This window comes from Anolis carolinensis, chromosome 5 (assembly GCF_035594765.1).
Source record: "Anolis carolinensis isolate JA03-04 chromosome 5, rAnoCar3.1.pri, whole genome shotgun sequence".
NCBI classification, from domain to species: Eukaryota; Metazoa; Chordata; class Lepidosauria; order Squamata; family Dactyloidae; genus Anolis; species Anolis carolinensis.
Window position 1 is genome coordinate 161,664,842 of NC_085845.1, and position 19,856 is coordinate 161,684,697.

At 37.1% G+C, this 19,856-nt stretch overlaps 1 protein-coding gene across 1 annotated transcript in view; it reads right to left on the minus strand.

Moving 5' to 3' along the window:
• Positions 1–5,418: 5,418 nt before the first annotated feature.
• The window catches only part of kitlg (KIT ligand), a 73,284-nt gene continuing 58,846 nt past the window's right edge, over positions 5,419–19,856 (minus strand). The window contains exons 6-10 of the mRNA XM_008110890.3: positions 18,582–18,671; positions 12,553–12,662; positions 11,406–11,482; positions 10,737–10,821; positions 5,419–9,803 (exon numbers count right to left, since the gene is read on the minus strand). Coding sequence (XP_008109097.1) covers positions 10,782–10,821; positions 11,406–11,482; positions 12,553–12,662; positions 18,582–18,671 — 317 coding nt within the window. The 3' untranslated portion in view covers positions 5,419–9,803; positions 10,737–10,781. The remainder of the gene's footprint in view (positions 9,804–10,736; positions 10,822–11,405; positions 11,483–12,552; positions 12,663–18,581; positions 18,672–19,856) is intronic.

Here is a 19,856-nt window from a genome sequence, read left to right on the forward strand (position 1 = left end):
GGCACACAACAACACACACTAAGCTCATAACAGAAGGATTTGAGAGGAAGGTAGGTAGGTAAGGGCTGGAGAGGAATTAGCTAGTTAGCTAGTAGCTATGGGAATTTGAAAAATATAAGTTTGGGGATGGGGTTTGGATAATTTCAAGAGAGGGCGATAGACATACTTCTTGAATAACAGGTGAATGGACTCTTATTGATCTGATAAGTGAGGTTTGGCAGATTTTCACAACCCCTAAACTAGAGGCTACATAAAGATTCAGAGTATACAGTTATATACTTAGGTTAATATCTTCCTGTCTTGAGAAATGTGAAATATAGTTTGAACTCTCAAGCAGGGTAATCAGATTATGAAGGCCAAAACTGAACAATAACCTATCCCTCCCACACACACCACACACATACAGCAAACAGAGAATCAAAGAAGAAGGAGGAGGAGGAGGAGGAGGAGGAGGAGGAGGAGGAGGAGGAGAAGAAGAAGAAGAAGAAGAAGAAGAAGAAGAAGAAGAAGAAGAAAGGAAATAACTATAGCCTTCCTTGTAAAATATATTTCAAATATGTACCACTTACAACAAAATTTTGTAAGATTTTGTTACATTTTTCCCCACTTACATACATGATTTAATGGCAGAGACAGAAGAAATAAATGGTTTCACCTTGGAATGATGTGGAAAAAGAGAATGAAAGTCATCAAAATATCTACACTTCTTACATTTCTATAAAGTAACATGGAAACCAGCAGTTTTTAAGTATAAACATGTAAATGTTGTTAACCACCATTCTCATCTGTATAGTTGAATTTAGTAAAATACTTAATCCAAGGAGAACTGTGAGTAAATTTGTACTATAGAATGAATGCAGTTTGACACCACTTTAACTGCCATAGTTCAATGATATGGATTCTTGAGAGTCACAGTTTTCTTAGGTTTTTAACTTTTTCTGTCAAAGAGTGTTCATGTCTCACCACCCGATAACTCTTACTAATTTATTTTATAGTATGGATGTACCCCGTGTTTGCATCTCCACTGAGAAAGCTCATGGTCTGATCCTGGGCAAATCATTTCCTCATTTTATCTGGCTAATAGGGTTGCTGTGAGAAGAAAAGGAGAAACCATGAGTCCAGGGATTCTTAAAAGAACAATATAAAATATATTTCAAAATATATTTTGTAAATAGTCCATTTCATTGATGAAATTCAGTTTTATCATTAGCAAAGGTAAAGATGATGTTTTTCTTCCTGAGTTTGAAGTCCTGGTATTTGATTGAAATAATACATGTTAAAAGTCATTGGGTGTATAGGCAAGGTTGATTAATAAAGTGATGGAATAATCAATAAGGTATGAATGAGAACAAAGACTTTCTAACATGCAGGCTGACTTCTATGTATTGTGGTGGGCATTTAAAACTGACACAAACCATACATTCTGTCTTTTGGCTTCTTTAATTGAGCCTGTTTCACTATTCAGCATTGCACAATATACTGGAAAAACAAAGAGACACTTGTAGTCTTCAAACTTTTTTTTCATTGGGTCAAAAAAATGCAGCATTTTGCCAGAAAAAAAAGACAAAAATTGCTTCTGTGTTTTGGCTTGGCTTTGGGCCCAAGGTCTCACATATGTCTGGAAAAATGTAATCTGTAGCTGTAGTTTCTATTCTCTTTCCGCATAATTTACTAGAAGATGCTGGAAGTCAAGAGAGCAATATATGCATATAGAGTTGATCCTGTGTTGTCTCCTAGTTGTCAAAGATAAACTAAACACACAATTCTAAACAGAATGGCACCTTAGAGAGGAGCTAACTTTATCAAAGATAAAACATACTTCTTATCAATCAATGCCAATATTTGTTGCACCTCGAAGGTCAACAGCATAGCAATCATACAACTTTTTTGTTTCTTCTGTGACAACCTAAGGCATACTCCAAATAGACGGCTTTCTTTCTTTGGCTTCCAAAACCATTTTATTGTTTCCTCTTCATAGTCTCAGAGACACCTATGTGTTTTGTGCAAATGCAGTGAAGAAATTGGATTCTATGTTTGGAATAATTAGAAAAAGAATCAAAAACAAAATTCCCAATATCACAATCTATATTTTTGACTACCCTTGAAATAATATTACAATTGTGATCAAGGTGGGTGCAAAAGGTCCAGAAAGTCAACCAAGATAACCAAGGGGATAAAACTGAGAAAGCAAAGAAACAAAAGGCTGCTTACAAGTGCGTAAGTGACTTCCCCCAACCCTATCTATTGCACCTTTGGATAATCTCAGGTCATGTCTGACTATACCTGTTTGTCTCTGGCACAAATGTACTAGGATTGCATGCAGATATTTCCTATGCACAGATATACACTAGTGTTGTGCTTTTGTATGGAATTGCTGTTCGTTTTGTGTAGTTTCAATCGTTTGGTCTCATTTTTGTATTTGTTCCCACTAACGAAAATGGGGTGCCTATATGAACAGAATTTTCATCTGGCTTACAAAAAACCCGAAAATGTTCAGACCATTAGCTGCAATGGGAGGGCTTCTGAGCCCCCCCCCCCCCCCCCCGCACTCAGGTTTTGGGCTAGAAGGGTGAAAATTGCCGCACACAGAGGGTATTTCGAACCCTTTTAGCCCACTAATATTTAAAACATTTGGGTCTTCCCCAGAGTGTTGTTGTTGTTGTTGTTGTTGTTGTTAGCACCCATTGGCACACATTGAATGTAATGGAGAGGCACTCCCCCCTCAGCCTCAGCTTAGGGTCCCAGGAAAACTATCGTTATTAATATTCATATTAGTATTATCATTAATATTGAGAAACAAGACAAGCTGAGTGAAGTACTGCAAGCTATAGAATAGAAGGTGAGTGGCCTGTTCCCAGCAATGGCTTCATTATCAGTGGAGTGCGTTTTGTATGGCATTCATAAACGATGGGTTTTCCTGTTATTTGCTTTCCATGGTGGTATGTAGCCTCCCATCTGCCTGCCTGATTATTTATATATTATTATGCAAGTAACTTCACACTCTTCAGTGTCACTAATTTCTTACTAATGGCACTGGAAGTGGAATTTAATTCATAAAGGCTGGTGCCATTAAAACAAATAATTGGTTAATTTTAGAGATGATGTAGGGTTTTTCTCATCTCACACCAATGGTGAAGTTTTTGAGGCAAATCATAAGATTAATAGATATGGCAAATGTTTGAACCTCCTCATTTTACTGGCTCATTCCCAAGCACACAGTACTAAATCCAGTTGTTCGTCTCAAGCAGAACAGACCCAAAACTTATATTAATCCAATAAGTCTTCTCCAATGGTGACTATAATTGCATTTAAGCTTTAAGAATTAGCCTGATCCTTTTCTAATCTTATTTCTAAAAGATGCCCAGGATTTGACAAGTGTTTATAAAATTGAATTGTATAAAGGTTTGGCCGGTACCAAAAATTATTCTGTACCTTAGGAGTGAGCAATTGAACGTATCCTTAGTACTACAGCTTCCATGATCTCTCACTATTGACTAGACCGGCAAAGACTAGTAAGTGTCAGGCCTACATCTGGAAAACCACAAGACATCCATCCCAGCTCTGATTATTTTTATAAATTTTTGCAGTGTAGATTTTTTTGAGCAAAAATAAATATTTATACAAAAATGTTATAGGGATGCAGAAAATAGTGCAAATTATTTTTTTTAACCTTAAAAGTCTGGAAATGCAAGACATCTCATGTGATTTACCTTATTGGTGTACATTGTGGATGACATAAATTGTGAACATTCTTTGCATTCCTGCCTTTAAACCACAAAGCCCTTTTGGCACAATTAAGCCATAATTGTCCAGAACTGGTAACAATTGAGACACTTGTCTCTCATTCCTAAGGATGGTTGGAAATTTAAACTCATTGTCATTTCAAATCAAAAATCGAATATACAGTAGAGTCTCACTTATCCAAGCTAAACGGGCCGGCAGAAGCTTGGATAAGCAAATATCTTGGATAATAAGGAGGGATTAAGGAAAAGCCTATTAAACATCAAATTAGGTTATGATTTTACAAATTAAGCACCAAAAAATCATGTTATACAACAAATTTGACAGAAAAAGTAGTTCAATACACAGTAATATTATGTTGTAATTACTGTATTTATGAATTTAGCACCAAAATATCATGATATATTGAAAACATTGACTACAAAAATGGCTTGGACAATCCAGAGGCTTGGATAAGTGAGACTCTACTGTATACTTAAATAATATAAACATTTTAGTATTTGAAACTTCACTGGGTGCAGTAAGAGTTCCCCCTTTTCTAAAGATCTGGAACACTTTGGAAATCTTGAAAGAATCTAAGGGTCCTTCTACACCTACCTAAAACTCTCAATTTTCAATCCCCGCACCCTCCCACAATCCCGGGCTTTCCCTCAGGGGGTGGCTAGATGCCACCCTGGTTCAACCACCTCCCTTTCCCCCCAAAAAAACTTACCAGAGGAGACTATTGGCAGCGCAGGGGGGAGGAGGGAAATCCCTCTTCCCTCTACCTCCTGATACATAATTTTCAAGCATCTGGAGGACTCTATGGTAGGGGAGGAAATGGGATCTGGGGCAGGGTAGGAGGTGGAAGAATCGGGATGGCTATGTGGATTGATCCCCAGGGATCATGGAATGTGATCCAGCACCTCAACAGTAAGGTTTCAGATTTAAGCAATATTTTAAAAGCTGATGATACACATCTGTTTTTAAGAGTACAGTACATGTAAGATTCAGGCCCTTCCTTTTCAAGAAAGGAAGGGCCCAAGGTTGTTAGGAATTATGGGAGTTGAAGTCCAAAACACCCAGAGGGCTGAAGTTTGCCAATGTCTGCTGTACAGTCTTATGTGGTTAACTGCAGTGAAGCTGCATTATACAAGTCTACACTGACCATATAATGCAGTTTAAAACTGTATTATATGATAGTGTAGATAGAGCCCAAGATTATATGTAGAGAGAGTTCTCCATTCTTCCTATTCCAGAACAATAGCCATATAATCCTCTCTCTGCCCCATAACAACATCTGTCTGCAGAGCCTATCAAGAATCAGATGTCCAAAGGAATAATGTTATTTTATTATGAAATTAGAGTTGTGCAATTTGGCCAAAAGGTATGCTGTTCTGGAGTCCATTTTCAGCTAAACTTTCATTCTGTTTATCGGGAAGTTACTCAAATTGGGGGGAGTGTTGCCATTTTAATTTGGAAAAGATTCGGCCCATTGGCTACAATAGGAAACTTTAAAGGCTCAGTACTCAGTCATCTGCATGAAACCTACCTCAGTTTTAGACCCCTTTACAATCACAATCAATTCAACATCAGTTCAATTCTAAGTGCTGTGTTGTTTTTACATTAAAATACTCTGAACCCATGAACGAGTCAGCACATGCTTCTCTGTTTAAATAAGAATGAGGAGCCCAAATGTTTGGATTTTCAAGAACTTAAATATATTTATTATTTATACATTGCTTCTTTTAAAAATACAGTTGAATGAAATGACTAGTGATGCAGGGGGAACTATGACATAAATCTCATTCCAAGTAGCTGAAATAATACAAAAGTAGCTCTTTTGATTCAACAGTTGTATAGTATATAGTTTTTAGAGTCTCAACAGATTCAGAGGGAAAATATTTAGAAATTGCATGTTTGTATTGAGCATAGATCTAAACCAAATTTGCAGTGAAATGAGTACCATTACGTTATTCAAGTAAACTCCAGTGGAAAATAGTATGTTTTTTGTCTATAGCTGCTACTTTTCTGTTTTTGAAAAGATGTTAATAACACAAAAAGCTAAAGGACTTCATTATATACAGTTCATAAATACTGCAAGGAATTAAGAAAATTGAGTTTTAATTAATGTATAAATGAAAAAAATCCTTCTGACATTGAAGACATATATTATTAACTCTTTCCAAAACATAAAACAAAGCTGAACACAGAAATATTTTATGTTTCCCAAAACGAAATTGTAGGATTCCAAAATAAATAATTTATGTCAAAAACATTTGTGGAAGATCTAGTGGAAAACGTTGCACACCAAAAAAGCAATGTAAACATGTGCCTCGAGGTGTACAAGTCATATAATAGATTGTACTGTGTCTTGTGTTAAATAGAGGCACATGGCTGGATTTCAGTTCTCTTTTCTTATGCCAGAATCTTGTCTTTTCTGGGTAACAGATTATTTTTGGATTTTGTTAAGCAATCCAAAGAACTGTGCCTAGAGGCATATCTCTTCGTTATGCTTTCATGATGACTACCTCAGATGAGCATCCTTATTCATGTTTTCAGTATGTATTGGAAGGAAGATCCAGAATGTTTAAAGGATGGGGCTGAAAAGAATATCTTTAAATATTCAAAAATGGTTGAAAAATTCTTTTCCTGCGTGTTGAGTGAATTGAACAGAATCCTGAGTGTTCAGGCTTTATTCCACACAGAAAGAATAACATTTTTCTATGCAGCAATATTGGTTTCTATGTAGAAAATGCTATTTCTTCAAGAAAAATGATGTTTCTATACACACAGCTTATAAGCAGAAAAGGTCTCTAATTGCAGTTTCCAAAGGTTGTGAGAATTAGTGATTACTTCCTTTGAGAAGAAAATCAGTGAAGGCTTACTTCCCTATTAAATTATTTTAAGTGGTATCTAATTTTATCAATCTTTTTTATGTGTCAACATTAACTTCCTTATTGAAGGCAGTTTGACCTTTCTCCATCTTGGTCACAATCTCACCCTAAATAAACATTTGGGAACTATATCACAAAGTTTAGCACAGTTGAAGATAAAGCAGATGCCTTATAAAGCTTATATAGCTCTGCCAACAAGGCTATGAAGAACTACTAACTCGGGGATAGACAATTTACAGCCTGCAGGCCAGATGTAAGCTCCCAACACCCTTCCTGCCAAATTTTGACAATGTAGAAGCAAAAAAAGTCTAATATATTATTTGCTGCAGCAAATTCCCCTCACTTAATGTATGAACAAGGAAATCAGGGAAGGTGTATCTTGATTCAAAGCATCGTGTCATCTTTCAGAAGCTTCTGGAATTGTTTTCGTTTTAGAGAAAAAATGTGTGTGTTGGGGGGTCTACATTGTCTACATATACCCATATTTCTTCGATTCTAAGATGCCATCGATTATAAGACACACACTAATTTTGATACCACAAGCAGAAAAAAAGATATCCATCCATCCATCCATCCTATGATTCTAAGATGGTACCTCATTTTCAGAAATGTTTATATGGGGTAAAAAATGTCTTAGCCCATATAATTAGCCCATTAGAATCGAGGAAACACAGTATATTTTCTGTGATAGGGAAAATATAACATAATATTGTGATATTGGGTTAGTTCCCAACCATGACTTAAGGATGCCAGCTTTATCTTTGGAGTAGGGTTAAGGACTGTTAAGAAGTTACCTTTGCTATGCTAGAATTCCAAATCTACCCATGGGTCACTTTGAACCAAAAGAAAATGGAGAATAGCTAGCTATGCAGAACCAAAATCTGGCATCAAATAACTACGCCAGAGGGACCCCGTCTCTGATGGAGAAGACTCTTTAGACATGACTGCTTTGCAAATTAGTTGATCTTACAAATGATGACTGTAAGCAGTGAAATTTCATCCTTGTGACATTTAACTGAGAAGGCTTCACTCAGTCAAATCTCTTAAGCAGAAAATGCCAAGGAAATGCAAAGAGCTGTCAGAATGATTATTCAGCTTTGCTTTTGACGGGATGCTGTTTCACTTTGTGCTAATGGATGTTATTTACATTTTAAAAATGGGAACGACGATAGTTATGCAAGCATGGTAATGCCAGTAGGATTATACTTGGAATTTTCAGTTGGCCCTGTAAGTGCCTCTTGACCTTCAATTTGTCTTATTTTAAGGGTAAAGAGAATGTGGCATTATTATAAACTTTCCAGTATAAAGTAAGCTTTGCACGACATGTACTATAAATTCCAACCAGTTTGCAATATTACCTTCAAGGTCATATTTATCTAATACCTTTGTTCTTTGTTCCTTTTTGAATAATTGTTCCAAATACGTTCCAGATATTGCACACATAATCTATAGAACACTTGCTGGAATGTAAAATGTGAATGAAGTTTATGAGGCCTTTAGCCTTTAGTGATTTATTGGGTCATGTTGACTGTTGATTGCAGCTCTGGTTTCACCTAGTCAGGACCTGTGTCGTGGCATCATTCAAGCAAGTCTTTCTATATAACTGAGATTGTACAGAGATGTCAACCTCTCTCTAAAATGACTCAGAAAGTCATAGTTTTAGGCCTCAATCCAGCTGTATTTATGAGCAACAAGTGACAAATGGGACAGGGTGGCTCTGAAATTTCTCTAGCTGAAAAGGTCAGCTTTGTGATTTGGATTGCTATGCAGCTCTTTGCCACGAACTGTGAAGATCACTAGTCTCACTTCTTCATAGTACATGTTGCATGGTACTCCTAATGCCATTAGCTTCTTCTCTAGCTAAAAACTATTAGATAGGGATTAAGTAATATCTGATTTATGCAATTTCAATCAACCCTAAATATCTTCTACAGCTTTCCATATATTATTTCTAATAGTCTGTGACAGATATGAAAAATAAATAAATCTGTGAAAATCTTTCAGTTTAAATTAAGTATTCCTTAAGCATAGATAGCTTTATCAATGCATGGTAAATGAAAATATTAAACATAGTTTAATTAAACTTATAATAGCTTTCACCTTATGATTGGATTAAGAGTTTGGAATATGGAATAACTCAACTACTTCAGAGAACACACAATCCTATTTGCTGTAGAAAAAAATTAAATACATTTTAATGTCCCTTTTAACATTTGTGAATAACAGGCGATTGGATTTTCTGTCCACAGTTTTGTTACAAGTAATATCAAGAAGCTGATAATTATGAAGAAGAGAGTTTTCCATTTTATTTCAGATGATCTAAGAATAATCATAATAATAATAATAGATGGAGAATGCTAAGTGATGGCAGGTGTATTACTGTTAAAATTCATTTGAAATAAATGACATACAGTAAAAGCTAAACTAAACCTTGGTATTTTCAAGAAGATCTTAATTTTTTTGTAAATATCAAGAAAGGAGGATATTTATAAGCATTTTAAATAGGATTCCAGATGTTGTCTGCATTTTCCATTTTCTTAAAAGGTCACTACATCCAGCAATCAATATTCCATCCTAGAATACTTGCCCTGTTTTCATGTTCCAATGTTTATATCTCCTGAAGTATATGCTGCATTTCTCTCGTATGGAGTTCAATGTCACCTATAGATGCCCAGTCTTATTTCATATGTGACCTTCCCATATTATATTTCAGTTCCACCGGTGAAAACAAGCAAGCACATTAGTCCATTGCATAACCTTATTTGCAAGTCTTATATACAGTGCTGAAGATTATTCTCATCCATTTCTCTCCTAGTCAGTCTCCATATTCACATAAAATGCAAATTTCCTTGTGACTTTGGGCTTGATTCACATCAATCCATAACAATTTGTTCATGCACTTACTGCATTGGTCAAAATCTGCTGCAAACCTCAAGATGCAAAGAAACACATTTGTCTGCATATGTTGGAAAAAAGCCCCAGTTCCTTTCGGCGCAGACTCTTCTTTGATGATATTTAATCCAACGTTGATTTCACAGTAGCACACTCTTTGTCCACAGCTCTCTATTCTCAATATGGAGTCTCGGGCAACAACAACAGATGCAGACTCAGTCTGTCACTCCAAAAGGAATACAAATATGCTTAAAGCTGCTTCATTTATGAAGCAAACATGGAACTGTTAGCTGCCTGGTAAAAGAGATAGAGGGGGAAAAGTGAATAGTTTTTACGAGCTATTATGATGAACATTTGTCAGTTTTACAAATAGGGAAAAGGCATTTTGAAATAACAGTAACTAGTAAATTTCCTCTCTTGAAGTAACACATTTTAGCACATTTTGTATTATGTTTGGCAGGTTGAATCTTTGAAAAGAGAAGCCAGAAAGAGAAACAATGCCTTGTCTATGAGAAAGGAGGAAGCAATATTGGCAAGAAAGAAAAGGAAGAACAATCCTAAGTAATCTGCTTCAGAGCTACCCTTGATAGACCTAGGAGTGCTCCAAAGTTGTTTTACAGTCCAGACGGTCCTGTTCTCTTGGAGTTGCTGCCACCACTATTTGCTCCAACCAGAAACAGTTTCTTGGCAGAGCCTTCTTGATGGCATAGCTTCTGTTGAGATCACAACAGGTGATCTCAGCTATTTGATCACCAGGACCAATGTCACCAGTGAGGTTCTGCTTGGGAGCTGCCCATGAAACAGCAATGGATCCTTTTGTCATGTGAACACCGGATCTAGCCTGTTCTGCTGGTCCACACACCATAAACACTGGGGGTCACTCTGGAGTTTAATGGAAGCTCCAGAGTAACTTGTCCTTCTTGTGAGTGATTAAAGGCTGGATGAAGTGCTTCTGTTGTGGAACAGGTAGTATGTCATGTCGCCTGAAATGCTTGCAGTAGGTTTGAGTAAGCTTCAGGTATCTAATCTAATTAGATACTATCATCTGGCTGAAATAATTATTCAAATGATCTCTTGCTATAGACCATGCATCGTCTGGACAAAGTGACCACATTAATGTCCTGTGGGCCTAAAGGTTTATAAAAGAAACAGTGACAAAGTATTTTAGCAGGCCAATTCTTAGAACATGCTAGTGGGCAGTGTCAAATGTTATTTCTCAAAACTTACCCAGATGTGAAACAGTAACAGTGTATATATATTTAAAAGCAACAGCTACACTTGTAGAAGGGATTTGTCTTTTTGCTGCAGCATACTGAAAGACAAACAAAAAAAGCACATACTGTCAGTTTATATTAATTTTTTTACATACTCAAAAGATTTCTTTTAGAAGAGAACGATAATAGGGGATGTACTGGTTTATTTTGCAGCATAACATGGAGGATTTTCTGGGCATTAGAGAGTAAAACAGGAGTGCATGTTTACAGTAAAAAAAAATAATTTTGTTGCAGTGGTAAGCATGAACAGAAACCTAAATTCAAGCTAAGCATAAACAGGATATAACAATCCTAAAGCCTAGTGTTAATCTAAACTAGAGAAAACCTATTAAATTAACTGAATTTACACAAATGTTGACTTGTCAAGCTCTTGATACAACTGGGCTATTTTACTAGGAATGAGGAAAGGTTGTAAACTCATTAGATGGGCCCACACATCCGAATACATGCCTTCATCATGGCATATGGAGCAAAACATAACATTATCTCAAAGATATTCCCTGCACATCTTTCTTGACCACAACTGTGAAGGTGTACTATTTAGATTCAAGAAACATGAGATAAGAAATCAAAAGATACAATTGGTTTACATTCATAGCAGTCTGTTAACATAATAAAATACCTTATTTCATTATCCTCTTGGCAGATGTTAGCTTGTGTAGTTGGGTTACTTTCTAGTATATGTTTCCGGGCTGTTTTCTACGAACAATAAATAGTGTTAGATACCTTATAACATTCATTCAGAAAACGTTAAAAGATAAATGATCATTTTTCATTGACCTACTTATTTCTAGCATTATCTCATTGCTTTTAAGCTTAAAATGGTTGAAATGAGATTCAGTGTGGCATCACAGTATATATTATATATATAATATGACCCCCCCTTCCCCATCTACATGGGATAAATTACAAGCTGCTTGTGGATAACTGAAATCATGGATGATAGAGAACCTTATATTTTGATTGTACTTGGAAGCATATAATAGAATTGCACTGGAAGATCTAGAGAGGCCCAGAAACACTTCTAGGAAAGACAGTAGCTTTTCCCTATCAATAGCAATGATTATGACTTTTTTTCTTGATGGCTCTGTGAACTACAGCCTTTCTCTTCTAATCACTACAGTGCTAGTGCCTCTTGCACAAGCCCAGTTACACTGGTGTAATGTGCCAACACAAGCCCAGTTGTGATATTATATATAGAGAGAATCAGAACAAAAACAATTCCAAAATGTCCTACTATAACCCTAAGACAAACCCTAACAATGAAATTTCCTCCTGAAAGGAGTCAGACTAGCTCCATCTCTTCCCACTTTCTTGCAGATAGCTAATGCCCATAAAATCATATAAATATGGGGTTGAAAGAGACCTTAGTGACAGTTCAATCTAGCCACTGCCATACAGGAAGACACTGCTGAAGCACTCCAGAAAGATGATTATCCCATTTCTTTCAAATCACTGCAAAGAAATAGACTTCACCACCCCCTGAGGAGGTCGAAATTTGTGTTATTCCTATGGGTCTTCAGTCCTTAAAATTAGGGTTGGATGCTCTGGGTGTTTTTAACTGTTTTCGTTGTTGTGGTTGTGGTACTATTTTAAAGGAAATACTTTCTTTTGTTCACTTATTTACTATTTTTAATCACTGGATTCTCTACAACTGCACACAGACCCTGATGGACTTGCCTGTCCTACATTAAAAACCGGCCTGTCCTATATTTAAAAGATAAATGCAGTGCCCTACTCAATGATAATTATTTGTGAATATTTCTCACCTTCCAGCATACAGCACCCAAAATAAAGCCAATAAAAAGAGTCACCAGTGACGTTAGCGCTATGCTCAGTCCTTGCATGCCAGGGCTACCAAGGAAACCCAATGCTGCTTCTGTAATTACAAACATTTTCAATTAGTAAAGACTTTGTTTATTTAATCTCTGGGGTAGAATTGCTAATTCAGTGCATTTCTTTTGGTAATACCTTTGTAGATTATGTACAATCCACGTTCTTTCAAGTGGTTTGTTTGTATTAAGAAGTGTTTGGCTAATATTCACAGCTTTATTTGCACATACTCAAGAAAGACAAACATCCTTGGCAACTCTGTAATTAGAGTTTTGCCATCTGCAGTGCTAGGTTAAAAAGACCCCCCTCCCTCCCCTTTTCTTTCAACTGTGGCTCTATCCCTCCCCAGTCATATCCCAAGGCAGTTTTGCAGACTAGAACAGATTACCCAGCAGGAAAATGCTTGGTTATGACAGAATTACTGCTTAGTCCTGACTTTTATGGTAGGGCTTTCCTAGATATTCATATATCTACTTGAAGAATGGCCATGTTGTCTGAAGAATTCTGGAAGTTTTTGTCCAAAACGTAACCTTTTCAAGGTCTGCTTCTGATTCATTTTACATGGCCATTTACCATGCTGGCTGGATTCAAACTCTGGTATAGTTTCATCATGGAAGCGAAAGTTCATGCAATTCTGGTTTTTGCCTGCATAATGCCTCCAAGGAGTGTGGATGGCATTTCCAGCACAATCAGGGGGTGGGGTGCACTTCTCAATATGAAACTTTTTCAAAAAAGGTTGTACTCAAATGCCCTCTAAGGAGTGAGGAAGAGGCATCCACCATGTTGCTGAGCCATTATAAGGAGAGTAGAGGACTTTATTTTAAAAAGGCAGTGAATGAGAAGTAAATTCAGTTTATGTTCCAGTTGTTAAAATGCTTCTCTTGAGCTTAAAATGGCCATCTTCTAGATGATATTTGGGCTGATTAGAGCCATCCAAATAAAGGTTTTTTTTGTGAGAGCAAGTGCAAGGTGTATTCAGCTCTCCAAAGTTTCCTGGGGGCTAATTTGATCCTTTAGCCTTCTGTAGTTGCCCAACCAAGTCCAGGTTGTACCTGTCTATTGCTGTCAAAGTTCAGGTGACACACAAAACTCTTTTAACCTCCAATTACAAGTACAGTAAAGTCTCACTTATCCAACCTTCGCTTATCCAACATTCTGTATTATCCAACACAGCTTGCCTTTTAGTAGTCAATGTTTGTGTAGTCAATTTTTCAATACGTTGCAGAGTTTTGGTGCTACATTTGTAAATACAGTAATTACTACATAGTACTTACTGTGTATTGAACTGCATTTTTTGTCCATTTGTTGTAAAGCATGGTGTTTTGGTGCTTAATTTAAAAAATCATAACGTAATTTGATGTTTTATAGGCTTTTCCTTAATCCATCCTTATTATCCAACATTTTCACTTATCCAATGTTATGCTGGCCCGTTTATGTTGGATAAGTAAGACTCTACTGTACAAGCAGCATTTGAACATACCGCTTTCAAGAAATCATACTAAAGCCACTAAGAAACAAGATAAGCAATTGCTGAGGATCAATATAATGTTCTATCAGATCGATGTAGTTACTTCTGTTCCTTATTGCAGACTTGCTATTCATTAGGAACCACTTCTGATGTCTTTGACGTTCTATTTCTTACTTTACCTCTGCCACAAATATCCTGCCTGCTCCAGTTCAAACCACCTCTCAAGCGTCACAGCATAAAGAGTCTGACAATGCATGGCTTATAAAGCTGTCATAAATTCTGAAGCTTGCTTTTTTAAAAAATCAGATTTCTAGCCAACATTTCTTGAACTCTCTTTAGACCCTACAGTTGTGCCAACTCTAGAAGGAAATCTTAGTCAAGCAGAACAGATACTTGAAGCTTGCATAACTGCATAATTGGAAGGTGGCTATTTTACACCATGCAAGTTTACCACAGTAGACAAAAGGTGAAGTACTATTCTTTTTTTAAAAGTTGCTACCTTATTAAAAATATAGGAAACTGCCTTTGTACTAAGGAAAAACTCTTGTTCATCCACTCAATTTTGGCCTACACCAGGGCTCTGTAATCTTTCTTATGCGCACCTTGTGTAAAATAACTGGAACTTGCAAAAGTTACTTTCTCGGACTACTGCTCTTATGCCAGTTGGAGATTAATGAAGCTATATTCCAAAAAGTAATGTTTGCAAGCTCTGGCTGAGGACTTGTACTTCCTCAGAACTATGGCAATGCTGGGTGATATTCAGATGTGCAGTGGATGGGTCCAGAATCTAAAACAAAGGAATACCACACAATTTTTCCCCTCTGTTTCTCCCCTTCTTTGTTTACCTCTCTCTCAATCTCCAGTGTTTCTTCACTATTTCTCTCTTTCTCTGTAGCCCTAGCACTTTCTAGTTGACACAAAAGGTTGTAAAAGGCTAGCAAATCAAGGCTTTGTAATCATAATACTTTTTCAGCAGGATTTATTTTATTGTATGTCTTGCAGACCCCACTCATCTATAAACGCACAGAATGGCTTAAGCCAGTCACTCTGTCTCATTCTGATCCAATGTTATCAGTTAGTTTCAATGATACAAGAGGAGACTGGGATTATGTACATAATCTTAAATCCATTTCTGCAATACAATTTAAATAAGGAAGGAGGAAAATCTATTTGAAAAAAATGTTTTCCTTTGTGAGAGTATGGAAAAGTTATTTTTTTAGACTACAATTCCCAGAATCTCCAGTCCACAAAAGTGGGATTTTAAAGCTCTTGAGTAGAGGAGAAATCACATGCAATTGAGCACCACATGTTGTTTTTCTTTTTTGTAGGTAAAGAAACTATCATTGTTAATGCTTCTGTCATAAAAATGATAAACTTTATGAATGTAACACATTCCCCATCTGGTACAAGGCAAGAGGGTTAGGTTAGGTACCATATATTTATCACCCAGGGAGTTGTCCCAAATCAATTAAAACAAGATTATCTATATTACTCTAGTGCATCTCTCATCAGCAGATTAACTTGGTCATGCAGTGTAAAAAACTGGCACGACAAATATGCAATACTGATTCAAAATACTGAAAAAAAAGATTTGGGGATCTTAATTTACAGTTACAGGGATTATCAAATATCTATTTGAAACCATTAGGCTGCAGAGTTCATAAGGCTGGTTTCTGAAGTGAAAAACCAATGCCAAGCAGCTGCCAAAATGTCCGAGGGTGGCAGTTCATTTTAACAATCAGTGGAACTCTTTGTGAAATGCAGTCACTGGTGTACACACAAATCAAAGACTAATACAAGAGGAAAATTTAATAGAAGTTCTCAATTAAAAAAAGCAGGCGTAGAAAAAAAATCCTCCTTTGACTGGATATTAACAAACCCCAAATGATAATCATGCTGCTCACTCATAGAGTGATGCATGTGGCTAGTGACTTGATCCTTTTGATGCACAGTTCAAACATGCAAAGCTCTTGTCTGTGTGAAGTTCATCTTGGATTGGCACTGCAGGCAGATTGCTAAACAGGTTCCTTGAATGGTATCTTTGGGTGCATCAACATTGTAGAATTTATGCACTCTGACACTAGTTCAATTGCCATGGCTCAATGCAATGGGATCCTGGGATTTGTGGTTTGATGAGGCACACGCACTTTGTCAGAGAAGGCTAAAGGCCAAAGCATTGAGCTATGACAGTTAAACTAGTGTCAAAGTGAATTAATTCTGTGGTATGGATTCACCCTTAGTTGCCCTCTTTTCTGGAACCACATTCTGGCTCTTATGTAAGACATCATACTGTAATCTCTGGAAATGATGTCTCACAAGCAGTGGTGTGTGTGTGTGTGTGTGTGTGCTGAATCCTATACCAGAGGAGTTCTGGGTTTTAGTCCCATCTTTGAAGGAGCTATCAAAGAAGCCAAACCCGGATCTGGTTCAAAGCTAAAAACCCAGAATTCTCACCGGAAGTAGCCATGCATCTTCACGACACATAGCTACTTCCAGTGGTTATATTCTGTCATTTTAGCTTTGAACTAGCATTGTCCTAATTTGTCCAAAATCAGATGTCATGTCTGAATAGTTTGCTAGAAACCTCAGAGTATCAAGCAGTTTTGAGTCATCTGGTCAGCTGGATCAAGTCCAATTTGACCTGGTTCACTGTTCATACAGAACATTGGTGCCATCACCTTTTCTCTGTGAAAAAGCAGATGGATCATGACCTTCACCCCTCCTAGTTGGCCAAAGAGTTCTGTGAGAGCTCCTGGCTGATGAATCCTGGACTCTGGTGTTAAATAAACCTTTCCTAAGATTAAAATGGCATTGGTGCCTAAAATCATGGCACAATGCCTCTAGAAAAGGACTGGGGGCATTTTTTTTGGGGGGGGGGGGGCTTTTTGCGGAAATATGTGGATATGATCTCTTGGAGGGCTAATGTAGTCCCTAGCCTCCCACAGTAGTCCACACTTGAAGTCAAATATGAAGACATTGACATTAGGTCACATTGGGTTTTCTGAGTATCAGAAAAAACTAACAATGGAAATCCTGAACTGGTGAGAATCATCACAGTTCAGGGCATATTATGTGCAAAAAAACACATTTTAGTTCATTTGCACAGAAAACAGCTATATTAGAATAGGAAATAATATTGGAAGTGGAAGTGTAAACTGGCATGCTTCCTGGAGTATTGGATAAAACCCAAAGAATTAATGCCTAGAGGCTAGGGCTTGTCACCACTTCAACTGCTGTCCTATGCCATTTTATTAATGGGAACACATCCGTGTTTTGCTATCTATGTGGGAACCTACAACCAAACCTCCTAGATACCCAGGGCCCTCTTCACTACACTATTTCATCTTTATTTCTAGTCTTAACATTCTGCCTAATACAGAGCTCTAAGTCAGCCATTGGGGACGTACCTAAAGTGGATTTGGAATAATTTAACTTGGTGAAAATATGACCACAAGGGCGTATTTTCTTTAGAAGTGTTCTAACAATCCAAAAGACTGGGTTGCTGTGAATTTTCTGGGCTGTATGGCCATGTTCCAGAAACATTCCCTCCTGACATTTCGCCCATATCTATGGCAGGCCTCCTCAGAGTTTGTGAGGTCTGTTGGAAATTAGGCAAGTGGGGTTTATAAATCTGTGGAATGTTCAGGGTGGGAAAAAGAACTCTTGTCTGCCTGAGGCAAGTGTGAATGTTGCAACTGGCCAGCTTGATTAGCGTTGAATAGCCTTTCAGCTTCAAAGCCTGGCTGCTTCCTGCCCGGGGGAATCCTTTGTTGAGAGGTGTTGGCTGGCCCTGATTGTTTCTTGTCTGGAATTTCCCTGATTTTAGAGTTTTTAAATAGTGGTAGACATATTTTGTTCATTTTCATGGTTTCCTCCTTTTCTCCTGATGTTTCACCTATCATACATGTGGGCGAAACTTCAGGGGAGATTGCCTCTGGAACATGGCCATACAGCCTGGAAAACTCACAGCAACCCAGTGATTCTGGCCATGAAAGCCTTCAACAACAAATCCAAAAACATATTCCTCCATATGACCATATAACCACAAATTAACTGCGTGATAAAAATCATTTTGGTGTCTGTTTTTTCCATAGATCATGGGTATGTAAATTAAGAAAAAGGAAGATGATTGTTGAGTCAAAAAAAGCAGTGAATCTGTATCCACAGAAAGCATTCTGTGACATTTTTCATATCCTATGATATAAAGAAACTATCATCCATAGGGTATCCTCCAAATGTTTATAATTCACACACACATCTGTAATTCCAGCTTAGAGGCTTTGAAAATTTTATAGTCTTCCATCTTCCACTGTATCCTGAACACTACTTTTAAAACACAATATTAATTATATTTCTAACTAGTAACAAACAAAATGTGCTTGCAACTCCTGTGTTAGTATTGATGCTACCAATGACAATGTATATCCAGTCTGCTGATACTGTTTGTCCCTAAGTTTTCTTTCTTGCATAAATGTTACTCTTGTCATTTATGCTTACCGTTATTGTGATTGCCACTGCTGTCATTCTTTAGATGGCTGGCAGCAAAAGGATATGACAAAAATGACTTTGTAACACTGAGCCTGGAATCTATGATAGAAGGAATAAATTTGTGAGCTGGAAATATGGCAGATAGTTTTGCTGCCATTGTGGCAGTTCAATTAAAGCATTTAAGAGGAGTTAGAAGTAACACTGAATGATTAAATCATTTATACACACATATATAATTATTTTTACATCTGATCTATCTATCACTATTAAATCATACACACATCTTTCTCTCTGTCTGTCAAACTATATGAGATTGCACATTTCAGTGGACTTGACACACACAGAGAGACATATTTTAAAACTCCAACTTTGTTCATTGTTGTTGTGTGCTTTCACATTGTTTCTGACTTTGGGCACTCCTTAGATAGACCTATCATGGGGTTTTCTTGGCAAGATTTGTCTATAAAGAGCTTGTCTATATACAGAGACAGACAGACAGAATATAATAATAATAATAATAATAATAATAATAATAATAATAATAATAATAATAATAATAATAATAATAATTGTATCCTGCCTCCATCTCCCCAAAGGGACTCGGGTGGCTCACATGGGGACAAGCCCAACAACATAAGTTAAAACACAGAACTATCAATAAGAAACATAACTACATAAAACAATAAAACACATCAACAGAATTAAAACCAGGACAATAATAATAACTAAACATTCAGAGGGTAAAATTGTGTAGAACTCTGAATACCCTAGGGGGTATAAGGGAAATAAAAAATAGGGGCGGAGGAGCAATCTCAGTAAACACTAAAACTATAAAGGGTAAGGTACAGTGATAAAGTGCAATAACTGATAATGAGTTGTAAGTGGACTGAGTATCTGGTGGGACTGCTTACTCAAAAGCGCACCAGAACCTCCACGTCTTTAGGTCTTTGAGAAAGGTCGACAGGGTAGGCACCAGTCTGATCTCCAGAGCCGAGGGGCCACCACCGAGAAGGCCCTCTCCCTCGTCCCCAGCAGTCACGCTTGAAACAAAGGCGGAAGCGAGAGAAGGGCCTCCCCGGCAGATTTTAAGGCCCACGTGGGAGGAGGTGATCGCAAAGATAAACAGGCACTGAATATATATAGATATATATTCAATCAAATCCCAAGTGTGCTAGGTTATGTCCCTGGGATATGCAATAGTTATTAAGAATTTTCTAGAGGTAGCTCCTGGATATCCAAACTAAACCCAACAACATACATACCATAAGCAATTGTGTCAACAGT